This window comes from Mustela lutreola, chromosome 4 (genome assembly GCF_030435805.1).
Source record: "Mustela lutreola isolate mMusLut2 chromosome 4, mMusLut2.pri, whole genome shotgun sequence".
NCBI lineage: Eukaryota > Metazoa > Chordata > Mammalia > Carnivora > Mustelidae > Mustela > Mustela lutreola.
This window is the reverse complement of record NC_081293.1, coordinates 131,795,477-131,809,729: the sequence shown is the minus strand read 5'-3', so window position 1 is coordinate 131,809,729 and position 14,253 is coordinate 131,795,477. Positions and strand designations below refer to the sequence as shown.

At 37.2% G+C, this 14,253-nt stretch overlaps 1 protein-coding gene across 1 annotated transcript in view; it reads left to right on the top strand.

Moving 5' to 3' along the window:
* The window catches only part of CALCR (calcitonin receptor), a 60,329-nt gene that overhangs the window by 10,923 nt on the left and 35,153 nt on the right, over positions 1 to 14,253 (top strand). The window contains exons 4-6 of the mRNA XM_059171132.1: positions 3,018 to 3,130; positions 5,286 to 5,377; positions 13,161 to 13,287. Coding sequence (XP_059027115.1) covers positions 3,018 to 3,130; positions 5,286 to 5,377; positions 13,161 to 13,287 — 332 coding nt within the window. The remainder of the gene's footprint in view (positions 1 to 3,017; positions 3,131 to 5,285; positions 5,378 to 13,160; positions 13,288 to 14,253) is intronic.

Sequence of the window (14,253 nt, the reverse complement as noted above, 5' to 3'; positions counted from 1 at the left end):
ACTAGATAGAAAATCTGTCCCATTGCAGCATTAACCGAGATTAAGAGACTGAAAAGGGAGTATGTATCTTAGTTATAAAAGAGACCCCCATGATGAATGGAAGCTACAGGCACAGTTAAGCCCCAGTTAACAGGCGAGGTTTGCTGGGGAGAGTAGAGCGAGCCTGAGGCTGCAGAGTGTGTTTAAGCTGCCCCACAGGATGAACTGGCTGGCGGGGCCCCAGGGGAGTGGGTCATTCCACTTCAAGCTCCAGACCTCTTCTCACAAGATGTGATATAAAAGAACACAGTGAGCCCTCCACACTTCACAGTGCTCATTTTCCTCCTTCCTTCAGTATCCTTTTGGAAGTGGTTCCATGGAAGAGGAACATTCAGTCAGTAGAAGGGAAGGTCCTGATAAGAAGATCTTCACTGAATTATCTGGTCTGAACTAGAAATAGCATTTTAAAGTTTGTTTCACGTGTAAGAGACTTGGAAAAAACAACCCTGACTTTCAGATTTTTCCACAAGTTGCTTGGTCAGAGTTTCTACCACCTTTCATGGTCAACCAGTCCATCCATCTGTGTTCCTTTGCTCACTGAGTATGAATGACAAGAGTTTACAAAAGTGAGAATTTCAGTTAAGATAGAAAACAATCGTCAAATGGTAAAATCTAGGCAAGAAAGTTTCCAGAATCCAGATTAGAGCAGAGAAATTCATCTCTCCCTGTGTCAGTGTTTAAGAAATGCTTTGGCGCTTCCAGCAAGGATGAGATCTTAAATTCTACCCGAGTAAGACAGAGATAATGAAAATGAGATTACAGGGGACTACTTTAAAGACCAATTCAAGCCAGCCACTTCTGAAAATTTTCATTGTGCAAAGAGGAAGGGCTGAGTGCCCTGCCCTCCTCAGCACTACTTTCCTGTAAACTCCAACTCAACGCTGTTTGATGATCATCTTTCTGGCTTTTACTGACTCTTCCCAATAAATGATGCTTCATTCATCTGGACTTGACAACTACATTAGAGATAACTTGATTGGCATAAAGAGCTTTTCTGTAATAGAGGCTACAAGGCCGTTACAGAGCAGCAATGGGCTCTTGCCAAAGTGGCTATAATTATTGACTAAAAGGCAAGCTTTTGGTCAGCAAAACATGGATTTCCAGGCATAGATCCATCTTATCAGCCTGGTTTTTAGAAATAACCCTCTCAAGTGGGGGTGGGGGGCGATCTACTTCAAAAGAAAAAGAAAATTAAAAATATGTATATCCAACACACTTAATTTCATTAGGATTTTACCATTGACCCAAGGCTATATTTTAATAATAAACAAAAACAGTTTAATGAAATGACAGAGATTTCATTTTAAGATGAAGTGTTTGGTAAAAGACAGGTTGTGATAGAGTGAATAACAGCACTGAAATTCAAAAGAGGTTGGTAGCCTGTAGGAATATGCTAGAATGTAAAAAGCGCATTTAACAAGGATATGCTTAGGGCACTGCCTTTAATGTCAAACACTCAATCAACATTAATGGCAAAGAGGCAAGAAGGTCGATATACAGTTTAGGACCATGATTCTCAACCTTGATACCCTTCGGAATTGTTGAGTTTTTTTTTAAATGCTGATGCCTGGTTACCTCTTCAGATAAGCAAATTTGAATCTCTGGGGATTGGGCCTGAGAATCTGTAAAAAGCTCCCTCCCTGGAGTGAAATTCTGAGCATGTTGTCCTCTTTTTTTTTTTTTTTTTAAGATTTTATTTATTTGACAGAGATCACAAGCAGGCAGAGAGGCAGACAGAGAGAGAGGGAGAAGCAGGCTCCCCACTGAGCAGAGAGCCCGATGTGGGGCTCGATCCCAGGACCTTGAGATCATGACCTGAGCCGAAGGCAGTGGCTTAACCCACTGAGCCACCCAGGCGCCCCAGCAAGCTGTCCTCTTCATGGGGCAGTCCCCAACAGAGTATTTCAGAGGGAAATACCAATATCGAGCACATGCCGAGTGGCTCCAGGCAGTGAAGGAACACCAAACTGTGTATTGTGAGTAAATGGGGATGTTTGGTTTGGAAAAGGAAGTTAGAGTAGACATATCCTTTCATCAAATACTTAAAGATTTGCCAGGTGGAGAAGGACAAGTTCTTACAGCTGCAATGGATAGAACCAGGAAATGCCTAGACCTAGACTTTGGTGACATCAGAACAAATTAATATCTCCTACAGTCTTGTCCATGATTGGAACAAACTTTTTCAGGGGGAACATCCCACCCTCTTCCATAGAATTTGCCTTTTGTAGCTAAATAGCTTTGTCAGAATTTATTTCCTTTTGATAAAATAGTAAGCTACTTTCTGACAATACAATAAAGATAAAATGCTTCATTACAAGCCACTTTTTTAAAATTGCAAATAAGCTTGGAATGGTCATCACTGACAAATAGCATTAGCAAAACCATGGACCTGTTGTCACTATCAGTTTTTCTATGTTGATTAGTCCTAACCCTTTCTGAAATATTGTTGGGGTCCAATTGTGATTCTTTAAATAGTTTTTGTCTGATGACTGTCTCAGCAAATTCACAATTTAAAATTCTTCTATGTAACTTTCTAACAAATTTACATTAAGCATATAAATGAATAAAAGTATGGTCTTGCCAGTCTCACATAGTTCCTATCTAAAATCAGAAAGGTAGGGTTTGTTAAAAAATATAAGGTACAGTAGAGGTAGCACTTCTGAATGCGATGGGCCTGAGATTAGATCCCAGCTGACCCACTCTCTGGTGACTTCAGACTCTATAACCTCTCTCACTCTGTTTCCTGTTTGTAAAGTGGAGATAGCAACCTCTGCCTTACTTGGCTTTGCTGAAGATAAAACGAGACAACACGTACTAAAACATCTTGTAAAATGCATGATTCATGGTAGTCTCCTTTGACCTATATTCACATTCAAGTTCTATAAAGGGATTAATGCTGTGGAATGGCTTGTAAGCCTTATTTTTCCTTCTTGGTGTTTTGAGATCGCAATGTAATAACTGTTATGTCTCATTAACAGAAAAGGTTACAAAATACTGTGATGAGAATGGGGAGTGGTATAAGCATCCTGAGAACAATCGAACCTGGTCCAACTATACTATGTGTAACGCTTTCACTCCTGAGAAACTGAAGGTGGGTTTCATTTCCAGTTTGGGTATTGGGTGAGAATGTCATTATTTTTACATAGAAATGTATGCATAACTAAAATACCTGCTACCAAGAAGCCAACCAGTTCTCTAGAAGAAAATTATATCATGGCCTGTGAGTTCTAGGGACTTTCTGAAGTAGCATTAGAGAAAATGACATTTTACTTCTTGGTTGGAACTCAGTGTCGAAGAGTTCCAAGAGAATCAGGCCATTTATAATGAGGGAAATATTGTCCATGGAAGAGATGATGGGATTTCTCACGAGGCCAGATGTTAGGCAGCATTTCCAAGGACTCTCTAAGATCTAAGATCTTAGGTCTTCTACCAGAAGAGTGCGAAAATCACAAATTTTTTCCCCAAGTGACAGTTGCCCCCAGTTCCCTGCCTGAGGATGCCCATTATAGTTTTCCTATCAGGCTTTGAAGGAACACTTAGAATGAGACTTCTCAGCTACCTGTTGATACAGGTGTGGCAGTTTTGTCTATTCTGATTTGTTAGTATTTATGTCTTACCCCCTGTTAAATATTCATAATATCGTCTCAGCTCAGAAACATTTAAGCCAATGGGAAAAACCCAGATACGTACTCTCCAAATGCATGAGAAATCGGAAAACAACAACAACAACAACATAAAAAAAAAAAACCTCACCAAGCCCACAGTCAGCCTCCTCTCCCCAAGGTGCTGGGGGAAACAGTCAGTCAGTATTTAACCACACAGGCTACGCCATGAGCAGCCTCCTGGTGCTACAGTGGAGACCTATTGTTATATAAAGTTTTCTTAAAAATAAAATATACAGAGATAAAAATAAAATAGTGACAGAGGTTAGGCGCACGGCTATATATCCAAATTAAAAACAGTATTTTAAATGGTAAGAGGATTCTATATCGTGAACTGTTTAAAAGAAGGAACTCTTAAAAAGTGCCACTTCTAGTTTTATCTAGTTGGTGAAGTCAGGAAAGTAGCCAGAAAATAAACTGGTGGGAGAAAAGACAGGAGCTGAGTATTTCTTTTCGTGCAGAGACTCCTAAATACTTTCTAAGAAGGGGAGTGTACGCTATTTTGAAGTCTTTATCAGCTCTGGCTATAAACCAACGATTCCAACTTTGTCATCATTTCTGCAAGGATAAAAATGGTGCCATTAGGAGGGTAGTTATCAATGAAATTGGCAAATAATAATATGTAAATGTCCCATCAAGAGGTACAACAGCCACCATTCAGGAGAAGTTGATTAGTTCATTTTGAAATTCTAAAGCCTAGAAAGGCAATATTTGTTTCTGTCCAGCAAAAATGCATATCAACAAACAAAAGACTGCGTGCTTTGAGAGCTTTTTAGCAGAATCAGTGCTTCCATATCAGGCTCTTCACAAGGAAATTCACAAGAATCAAATGTTGAAGCATAATGATCTATACCTAAATGCCACATTTCTCCCAGGAATTAAAAAAACTGCATAGAAATGATCCAACTTATCTACACTGCATTTGTATCATATGTTCAGAAACATTCTATTGAGCATGGTGTCACTTTTTGCTTTATGCTTTATGTGGTTTAAGTTTATATTATTAAGTTAATAGAAATTAAAAATTGTTCTGTCTTCCTGACTTAACATCTGGACCTCTATGATATAATACCAGTTTTCTTGTGGTTAGTGTTTGCATAGATCATCTTTTCCTGTCCTTTTATGTTCAGAATTTCTGTATCCCAGTAGTTAATGATGTTTCTTATACACAGCAGATAATTGTTTTAAAAATCATTTAGTTTTGACCAAACTATTTTAGAGATGAGGCCTACCGAGATCCAGAGGGACGAAGTGACTGACTTATGAGAATCACACAAAGACTTAATGATTAGTACTCTGAGTAAAGAACAGTGCTAATGAATCCAGTCTGATGTTCTTCCCACCACATCATGCATATTCTAATATAACTGATAATCTTGTAAAATTTTAACCTGTTAACCCCAAATATTATGATTCAATATAATTTAATTCTCTGAAACATTTGTTGTAATTTTAGTGGATTTTTAAAAGGATGAGAACAATTGTTGATTTACACTGGTATTAAATATAGAAACTATTTTCCCTCCTCTATTATCATTTATTTGCCTGTTCATTTTTATAACTGTTTTGTTATTGTTGTTCCAGAATGCATACGTTCTGTACTACTTGGCTATTGTGGGCCATTCTTTGTCGATTTTCACCTTGGTGATTTCGCTGGGGATTTTCGTGTTTTTCAAGTAAGTACCCTTATAGCATCTGCTTTTTATTTTCTTCTTTAAGGTACTGAAATAAATGGTAAACTGTACGAGTTAGGATAAGGGTCGTCTTCTGCAAACCACAAGAGAAATGCAACACTGGGAATCATGGAGTAGTAAGGAAAGTGGAATTACTTAAAACAGGTTTTTTAACCCTATCTCTGAGGAAAATAAGATGGATTCATATAATTTTCAAAGGTAATATGACTTCCTCCCCAAATGAAATAGTCCTGTGAGCCCGTAGGTACATTGGGTTAACATGTGAAAGGCTCCACTTACCATGGCTAAGATTGCAGAACTACTCAGGAGAGGCTGCTCTTCCTTCTTTCACCCTCTTCCTAAAATATGGAGACCATGGCCAGAGGCTCAAATGCACCGTGTCTAATTGTGAGCTTGTCACAGGTGGATTTGGCCAGAAGAGAAGTGTAGCTAGTGAGCTCAGAATGGTGTTTAGCCATAGAAGGAAGGTAAGGCTCCCTTCTGGTCCTGACTCACTCAGCTGGGACCAAGCAGATTCTGGAAGAAGAGTTAAGTGTCAATATTTTGCCCTTGCAAGCCGAGCATCATCAACCAGTTATCTTCTAACACTCTGAGGAGTAAAATCCCAGGGAGGTTTCTATTTCAAAGCCATGTCTAGGCACTTGATTGCAGAATCTATGGCAAAATGATTAAGTTGATATAAGTATTGATTTTGTAATAAAGGAGAATTGGAAGCATTGAATCTGTTTTTCAGGAATGACTGCATCATATGTGTGAGATGGTAATGTGTGTTCAATTCAGCCCTAGACATGTCCTATATTTGGTGTGATTTCTGTAAATCAAAGGCAGGAGTCACTATATTACTCTTTCATGAGAACTCTGAATAATGTCTAAACTACTGGGCTGTCTCCTTCAACTAATATGTTCTTTAGTTGTGTGGAATTATACAAAGGGTCAAGAAAAGCTCCTTCATAGGATCAGACTACAAATAATCCTCCACACTTTAAAGAGGTGAGATATATAATGTAAGTAAATATACAGTGATTCATACATAGTATAACAGAATCTTAATTTGATTTTTGTCAAAATATTATCATGCTACTACTAAAGAAAATTAAGCTGGGGGGGAACACCTGTAAGCACATAACTACCATTATTATTTTTCCCTTGACCCTTTTTAATCTTTGCCTTCATCTTATACCACTGTCACATTAGGTCTATATCTTACATAGTCAAAGTTCTTACTCTGACCAAGCAATGTAACTGAGTAGCAATTTTTTGTTAACTGAATAATAATAATTAAGTAATAGTAAATAAATAATAATTTAAATAAACAGAGAATGAGCTCCTTCCATATGTGGTTTAACTGGAGAAAGATATAAACAAAGCAGCAAGACAGAAGGGACTAATTATTAGAATTAGACTAGAAGAGTATTTTCACTTATAATGATCAAAATATATCAGAGTAGGGCACCTGGGTGGCTCAGTGGGTTAAAGCCTCTGCCTTTGGCTCAGGTAATGATCCCGGGATCCTGGGATGGAGCCCCGCATCGGGCTCGCTGCCCGTCAGGGAGCCTGCTTCCTCCTCTCTCTCTGCCTGCCTCTCTGCCTACTTGTGATCTCTATCTGCCAAGTAAAACAAATAAAATCTTTAAATATATATATATATATATATATATATATATATATATATATATATATATATATCAGAGTAAACACATAGCATGATTAATCTTGGAATTTCTATCCATTTTTCAACTGCACTTGACCATGGTGAATAAATATATCATCATGGCTCCCATATAACTTTGATTAAAAAGTCTGTCACTAAAATTCTATCCTTTAAAATTTTTAATATAACCATAAAAAAATTGAAAGGAAAAAAATTGAAAGAAACAGCCCCAAAATTGGTAATGGTGCAACTAATACATGTATTCAGGAGTTTAAAGATAATAAAGTGTCAATGGGATATTTCTTAGTTCCTTATTTCTACAGTCACTTAAATAAGTCACTTAAATAAGTGAAACGTGAGAGCCAAATCAGCAAAGAAAAAATAAGAATATTCCTTCAGCACTCATTTCTATATTAATACGAATTTCTATCTTCATGGAAGATGTGTGTTTAAAAGTACAGCACGTAAGTAAAGTATTTCTCAACTGGTTCAGTTAGACCCAGAACAGAATTAGTCTGATCAAACCCCTGAGAGAATCTGGGGGCAAAGTGTCTAGAAAGCACCTAATTTTGTCCTACTGTCTCTCAATTCCAGAAGCCTAACAAACAGCAACTTAAATCTTAGGAGGAAAAACAAGTCTTATTGATTTATAATCTGAATACGGTAATGGGAAGACAGAAACTGAAATAGCTTGTTCTCCAGAGTACACACAACCAGAGACAGATAGGATATGAAAAACATACATGCTGAGATACCAATATTAAGATCAAAAAGCAGTCACATCTGATTTTAATACTTGTTCTTAATTTTATCTTAAACCTACCCAAATTAAAAATCTCAAGGGCATCTGTTTTCTTCAAATTAAAGTATAAAAAAATTAAAGTATATTTCTGAATGTTCAGATTTTTTCTGTATATTTGCATTTCATAAATATTAAAAGCAAAAAATAAAAGGTAATTCTGATCTATCACTGGATTTTATCTTTTAATTAGCAACATTTCCCCAGAATTGTTTTCAGATTCTCAACATCAGCCTTAACGTCTTTACTGCACATTACAATGGAAGCTTTTATGATTTATGTGCTTAAGTGGCATCATCTGTGTGAAACCTGAGCAAAAATATAATCATCACTCCCTTGCTTAATTCTGCATTCCCAGGCTTGAGTTATTCTGCAAAATCTAATCAATTTCATAAAACTTTCATGAAACCAAAATGAGAAGTTACACCCAACTCCACTTTTGAGACCTAATGCCCCATTCATAATCATCCCACTGAAATCTCACTCTCAACTCATAAAATGTGCCTTATAGGGTCTATAAAAGGGAATAACCCTGCAGGTGTCCCCCTCAAACCAGCAGGCTAAGAAAGCCTGCAGAGGAATTTACAGTTACTAAATATACAGGAGGCTGTGGAACTGCCATTACTTTGCTGCTAAAAATCTGGGAGATTACTCATATATATACTCATTTTCTTTGCAGGAAAAATAGTTAGGAGCAACAATATGGAGAGGGATTAAATAGAAACATCAAATTTATTCAGCAAGACTCCCTCACTACTAGATGCCATAGTAAATGTCAACAAGAGAGTTAAGATGAAGATCCCCTTAGGGAAGACGGTCTTGAGAAAGTCCCATAAGTGGCCATTTATCTGTGTTTGTTCCCTGACCGTTTTAAGCAAGTTTGCAATAAAATTCACTTACCCCATCAGTTCCACTTGGAATTTACCAATTGACATTTCTGTGGAATTATCCTAAATTACTAAAACATCTCACTGTTTTCTCTCAAAAAATCACCACAATCAAACATTCATTAACATCCATTTTGACTGTTTGATACTCATGCCTTACTGATTGTTGAATTTTGAATATTAATTACTCTTGCATGAAAGTGGATAGAGATCTATGTTGGAAGACAGGGGGTGTCTTTATTGCTCTGCATTGTCTATGTTACATTACCTTGGCCGTATCAATACAAAAAAAGGGCTTCCACAGGGACCTCCAGAAGCAATACTGATTCCACGCTACACACTCAGTATGCACTGTTACTCTCTGTCACATCTACAAAGTGGATGAAGAGCTAACACTTTATCTTGTACTTGTAGAGTAGCCACTATTATACATCTCTGGTTGCCTTCCTAGTGCTCCAGAAACACCACTCAATCAATGGCACCAAAGACAGCCGGCATCCTTTCTCCCAACCCACCCTTGACATGACAGGACATAAAAGATAACTGTTGCTCATGTCTTGGCAAACTCTTCCCTCATAGAACAGCAGTAATAGGAAAAGAGACAAGAATAATGATTGAAAAGGAGTTCCGTAAGGAGAAAGATTCTGTGTTAAATCAAAAAGTATAAAGTCTCTTGTCAGAGAGGAAAGATGTATAAGACACTGGGTTTCGAATTTTTCTAGGAGTTTTAATGCAATCCATTCCATATTCCCTCCCATCCCCTCACTTGTCTTGTCCATTATGAACAAGATAGGATAGCCAGGTAAAGAAAACTTTGAGTTACACAGAAAGCTACAACTGCTTGTATCAATCACAGCAGGTATTGCAATGCATATTTTCACATGTACCAGTAAACTCAAAACAGCTTTTACTTGGTTTATGACTGACTTCTTTCCTTATTTATTTTGCATATGATTATCATTACAGTCTTACAAAGAACTGAACACTGCTGTTCCTTATCCTGTGATATCAAACTGGTTTACACAATCTGCAAAACTTAAGGCAAATATTAAATGCCTTCTTATACAACTACAAGCTCCCCCAAATCACACACATGCATATCTAATGTCCCAATTACTTGAAACATTTTTCACTGTGGAAGATTTACACCGAGTAAACTAAAACCATGAAAATAACATTAAGTTTGAGCCTTAAAATATGGCATCTTGAGAGTCATATCTAAGTAAATCATTATCGCTTCCTCACATCTGAATGACACTTTGGTTGGGCCAAGACAGAAGTAGATGTTGTCTTATCATCCTGCTATTAAAGAATCTATAGTACTTGGGGTTCCCTGCCATTCAAAAAGCAAGGAATGTTTGGTCTATCTAAATAAATACCTATTTTCATCAAGAGGCATGAAGTATAGGGGCCTCTGGGTGGCTCAGTGGATTAAGCCTCTGCCTCTGGCTCAGGTCATGATCTCAGGGTCCTGGGATCGAGCCCCACATCAGGCTTTCTGCTCAGCAGGGAGCCTGCTTCCCTTCCTCTCTCTGCCTGCCTCTCTGCCTACTTGTGATCTTTCTGTCAAATAAATAAAATCTTAAAAAAAAAAAAAGAGGCATGAAGAATACATAATATCAGTTTTGTGCTTTTTCTACTTAAGACATTTCAGATCTGACAGATCATGTTCATTCAAGCAACAAAATATTCGCATTGAAAACAATTGAACACCTAATTCCTTATGTTAAGTTCAGTTAACCTCTTTAGCATCCTGTGCCTCTCCTTCAGAACAGTTATCCTAATAAGAGTAAATAAATAATTATGTAGCATATAAGGTCCCCGTAGACAGAAGCTGTCTGTTTTGTTCACCCATATATCCCTAGTATCTACCAGGTCTGAATCATACAGTAGTGTGTGTTGGATTATCAAATGGGTACACAGTAATATGTGTTGGATTACTGAATGAATTTTAATAAACTTAAAGTACCTCTAACTTGCTTCAAAAAGCTGAGTGTAAATGTCATCAAGTAAGTGTAATAAAATTTTTTAAACTCAATAAGCAGAAATTATATTGAAACTTTAAGACACAGAAACTCATATTCTATACTAGTCATATTCTTCCTTTGGAACCTAACAGTTTATCCAGCTTTAAACCAGATCATTTTCTCATTATGTACATAATACTGCACTAGATAGAGGTTTTTGCTACTGTTGAACAACAGCATAATGTTCAATATTAGTTAGTTAATACCTACAGCAAGAACTTGGCAAGTGTTCAGTATGATACAAAGTATAAGATATGAGACAATCTAGCATTTAAGTAATTCTTTGAGGTACTAGAAAGCTGTTTACTGGTCACAGCATGAAGAAGCAAACAGCTCTTATGTAAAGATTTTTAATTTAAAAACATGAGTATCAAACCCTGTAGGATATCAGACCCTCTTCTAGGTGGACAGAATGAATTCCTTTAGCACCCCCACTCTGGTGACAGAAACAGAGAAAATAAGAGGCAAACAAACAGATAGATGATATGTCAGGAGGTGGTGTTAAGAACAAAAAATAATAAAGCAGGGACAAGAGGGCGATGGAGTAATAAGCTAGAAGCGAAGGAAGTATATTTCTGATTTTGATTTTTGAGTTTTGAGTATTAACCAGTCCTTTACACTGATGTCGTACATTGGCAGATTATTGAACTCTACCTGGTCAAAAGAAAAACAGTCATGAGAATAGCGACGCTCTTTGATGCATCCATCTATACTCTTTAGTTCTGGATCATGTCAACTGCTATTGATTTAAGCCAGGCTGAATCCAATAATGAGACCACAGATACTTGCCCCCCAGTGAGAAGAATTATAAAATGCTATTATGACTCTATGAAAAATGGCAGGTCACAGGTTTAATGTAGCAGTCTCAATAATGAAGAGTTTATGCAGGATAAATGGGTATGATGTTTTGCATAAATAATTTTTTCTTTTTAAAGCCTTAAGTTTGCAACCTACTTTTATAATACTATTATAAAACCAATTAGATTTGGTTTGTTTAACAGAGCTTTCTGCTGCCAAATAAAGTAGTACATGGATGTGTGTGTGTGTGTGTAAGTTCTTCTCTAAACCCTTCCTGGATATTAAGTTCTGCATTCTATCCCTGATCAACAAGTTGAAAATTTTAAAATATTCTGTATTTACTATTTACTAATGGCTATGCTTCCTGAAAGTTGGAAGATGTAGCTACAATAATCAAAAAATGCCCTAACAGATGATCTCATTACTTAAATATACTTTTTACTACAGATAATTACATTTTCTTTTGATTTGAAATTTAGGAAAGCATTGTAAATAAACCCAGACCATTCTCATATTTCATCTTTCCCCAGAATTCCCTTTTCAAAATTCCTAGAATCCTAATTTCCTTCCATGAAAATTTTTTTTAGAAATAGTTACTGTGATCTATCATTGGCATCATTAACTGAATGTTTTGAATTTTCATATTATGTTAAACATTTTTTGACAGGATCAATTATGGTAAATGCAAGATTTTTGTTCATCAAGGATAATCATTCCAATTTTGTTATAGCCATCCTACAGGGTTCTCTCTATTTGCATCGAAAAGTAAAATAGGATATTCAAACTAATGTTTATTTATGTGCTCATTCACACAAATACATATGTACAAGCTTATGAAGTGGAGGAGAGAGGAATGAAAAATCCAACAAATTGTTTAGTACCCAAAAGGTGGGAAATGGCTATGCCAATAATCGGCAGAACTTGGATGGGTTTCCTCAGAGGGAAACCACAATATGCCTTCTAATGAGATCAAATTTGAGCCTATTTAGAATTCTCTGACTGTGTCTGAGCTCCACCATCAGGAGGATGTGGAAAGGGAGAACCACAGAATTGATTCTAGTTGGAATATGAGAAATAAGAAAATAATAGAAGAAATGGCAAAAGAGAAGAATGATGGAGATTTAATAAAGTCTGGGATCGGTCAAGGACACAAATTCAGTACTTTGTCAAGGGCAGCCTTGGTTCTGACTTCATGCTCTGTTATCCCATTTGCCACACGATTTCTGCCTGGTTACATCAATGAATATTCGACTTTTCATCAGAAGCACCCTCCCAACCCTAATGGCTTCTCTTGTAAGAGTCCTTCTCTTAATTAATTTCATGACATTTGCTATAATTAAAAGTGATTTTATCACTCACTCTTTGAGTTATTGTATGAAGTCATGCTGAGGGCTGAAAACTAGGAGCTTCCGTGACTGGAAACTGTTTTTAAAAATCAGGCAGAAAAGTGGTGATGAGCCTTTAAGCTGGGACCAGCCTCACTTATTTCTACAGAACTCTCACCTATTGTTAAAGGAAATATTACAAATATTACCAAAACTTTTTTTCCAGGTACTTCAACATTTTGGCACTAGATAATGCTTTCTGTTACATTTTCTTCCAGGAGCCTTGGCTGTCAAAGGGTGACTCTGCACAAGAATATGTTTCTGACTTACATTCTGAATTCCATGATTATCATCATCCACCTGGTTGAAGTCGTACCCAATGGAGAGCTTGTGAGAAGGGATCCTGTAAGCATTGCATGATTCATTCGTGATTTATTCTTAAGGACCTAGTCCCTGTAAATAGTGAATGTGATGCTATTTGTCTGACTTAGAGAGCTACAGGTGTGATCATACTGACTTTTACAGTTGAGTTTTGCAAAAAGCATGGTGTATCATTTCTATCCAGTTATTGGAACTAATTGCTATATGCAGTAGTAAAGAGTTGGGAATAATTCAGTCATAACCAAGTAAGAATTGTACAACAAATCAAGACTTTTTACTACTAATAAAAAATGTATTCACATCTATGGGAAGTTTACTGAGCACATTTTATGAATATAGGTAATACGAGGTGTACTAAGGCAATGCCTCAGTGTGTCACTAATCAGTTACAGGTAAGCCTATATAGGAATCCCCTTCGTGTCCTGGCACTGGGCTGGGCTTGTGCCAGCCAACTGAGCTATAAGTAGCTATGTATCTACCTGATAAGCCATATAAATACTGTCATATTTTATGTCTGTATGGCTTGAAAAGGTTTTAAATACCCTGAGCTTAGTCACTGTCTTCTCCCAATCTCTGCTGTTGATCCCCATTGACTGAGCTCAGTCATAAACCAGAGGACAAGGATGCCCTGGTGGAGATGTACAGATGGGTTTCTCTGGGCCCAGGGCGGTGGGAGCAGGGTGAAGAGTGCATCTGAAAGCACAAACAGAAGCTATCTAGCACCCAGTGAATGACCAAGGGATATTTTCATTTTTGTTTCTCTGCTTAACTGTGTTATGCAAGCATCTGTAGATAGCCTCATCTTTCAAAACTGGCGTTTGACAGCTCCGCCAACCCAAAGACAAAAATGCGTGAAATCTGCCCAGAGCATGCATCCTGCGTGACAGTGGCATGGCATGGGAAAGCAGCTTAATTTGGCTTCTAACAAATCCACACTGCTAATCATTTTTGCAGTGTGAATGTATTTAGAAGGATATTATGGTCCATATT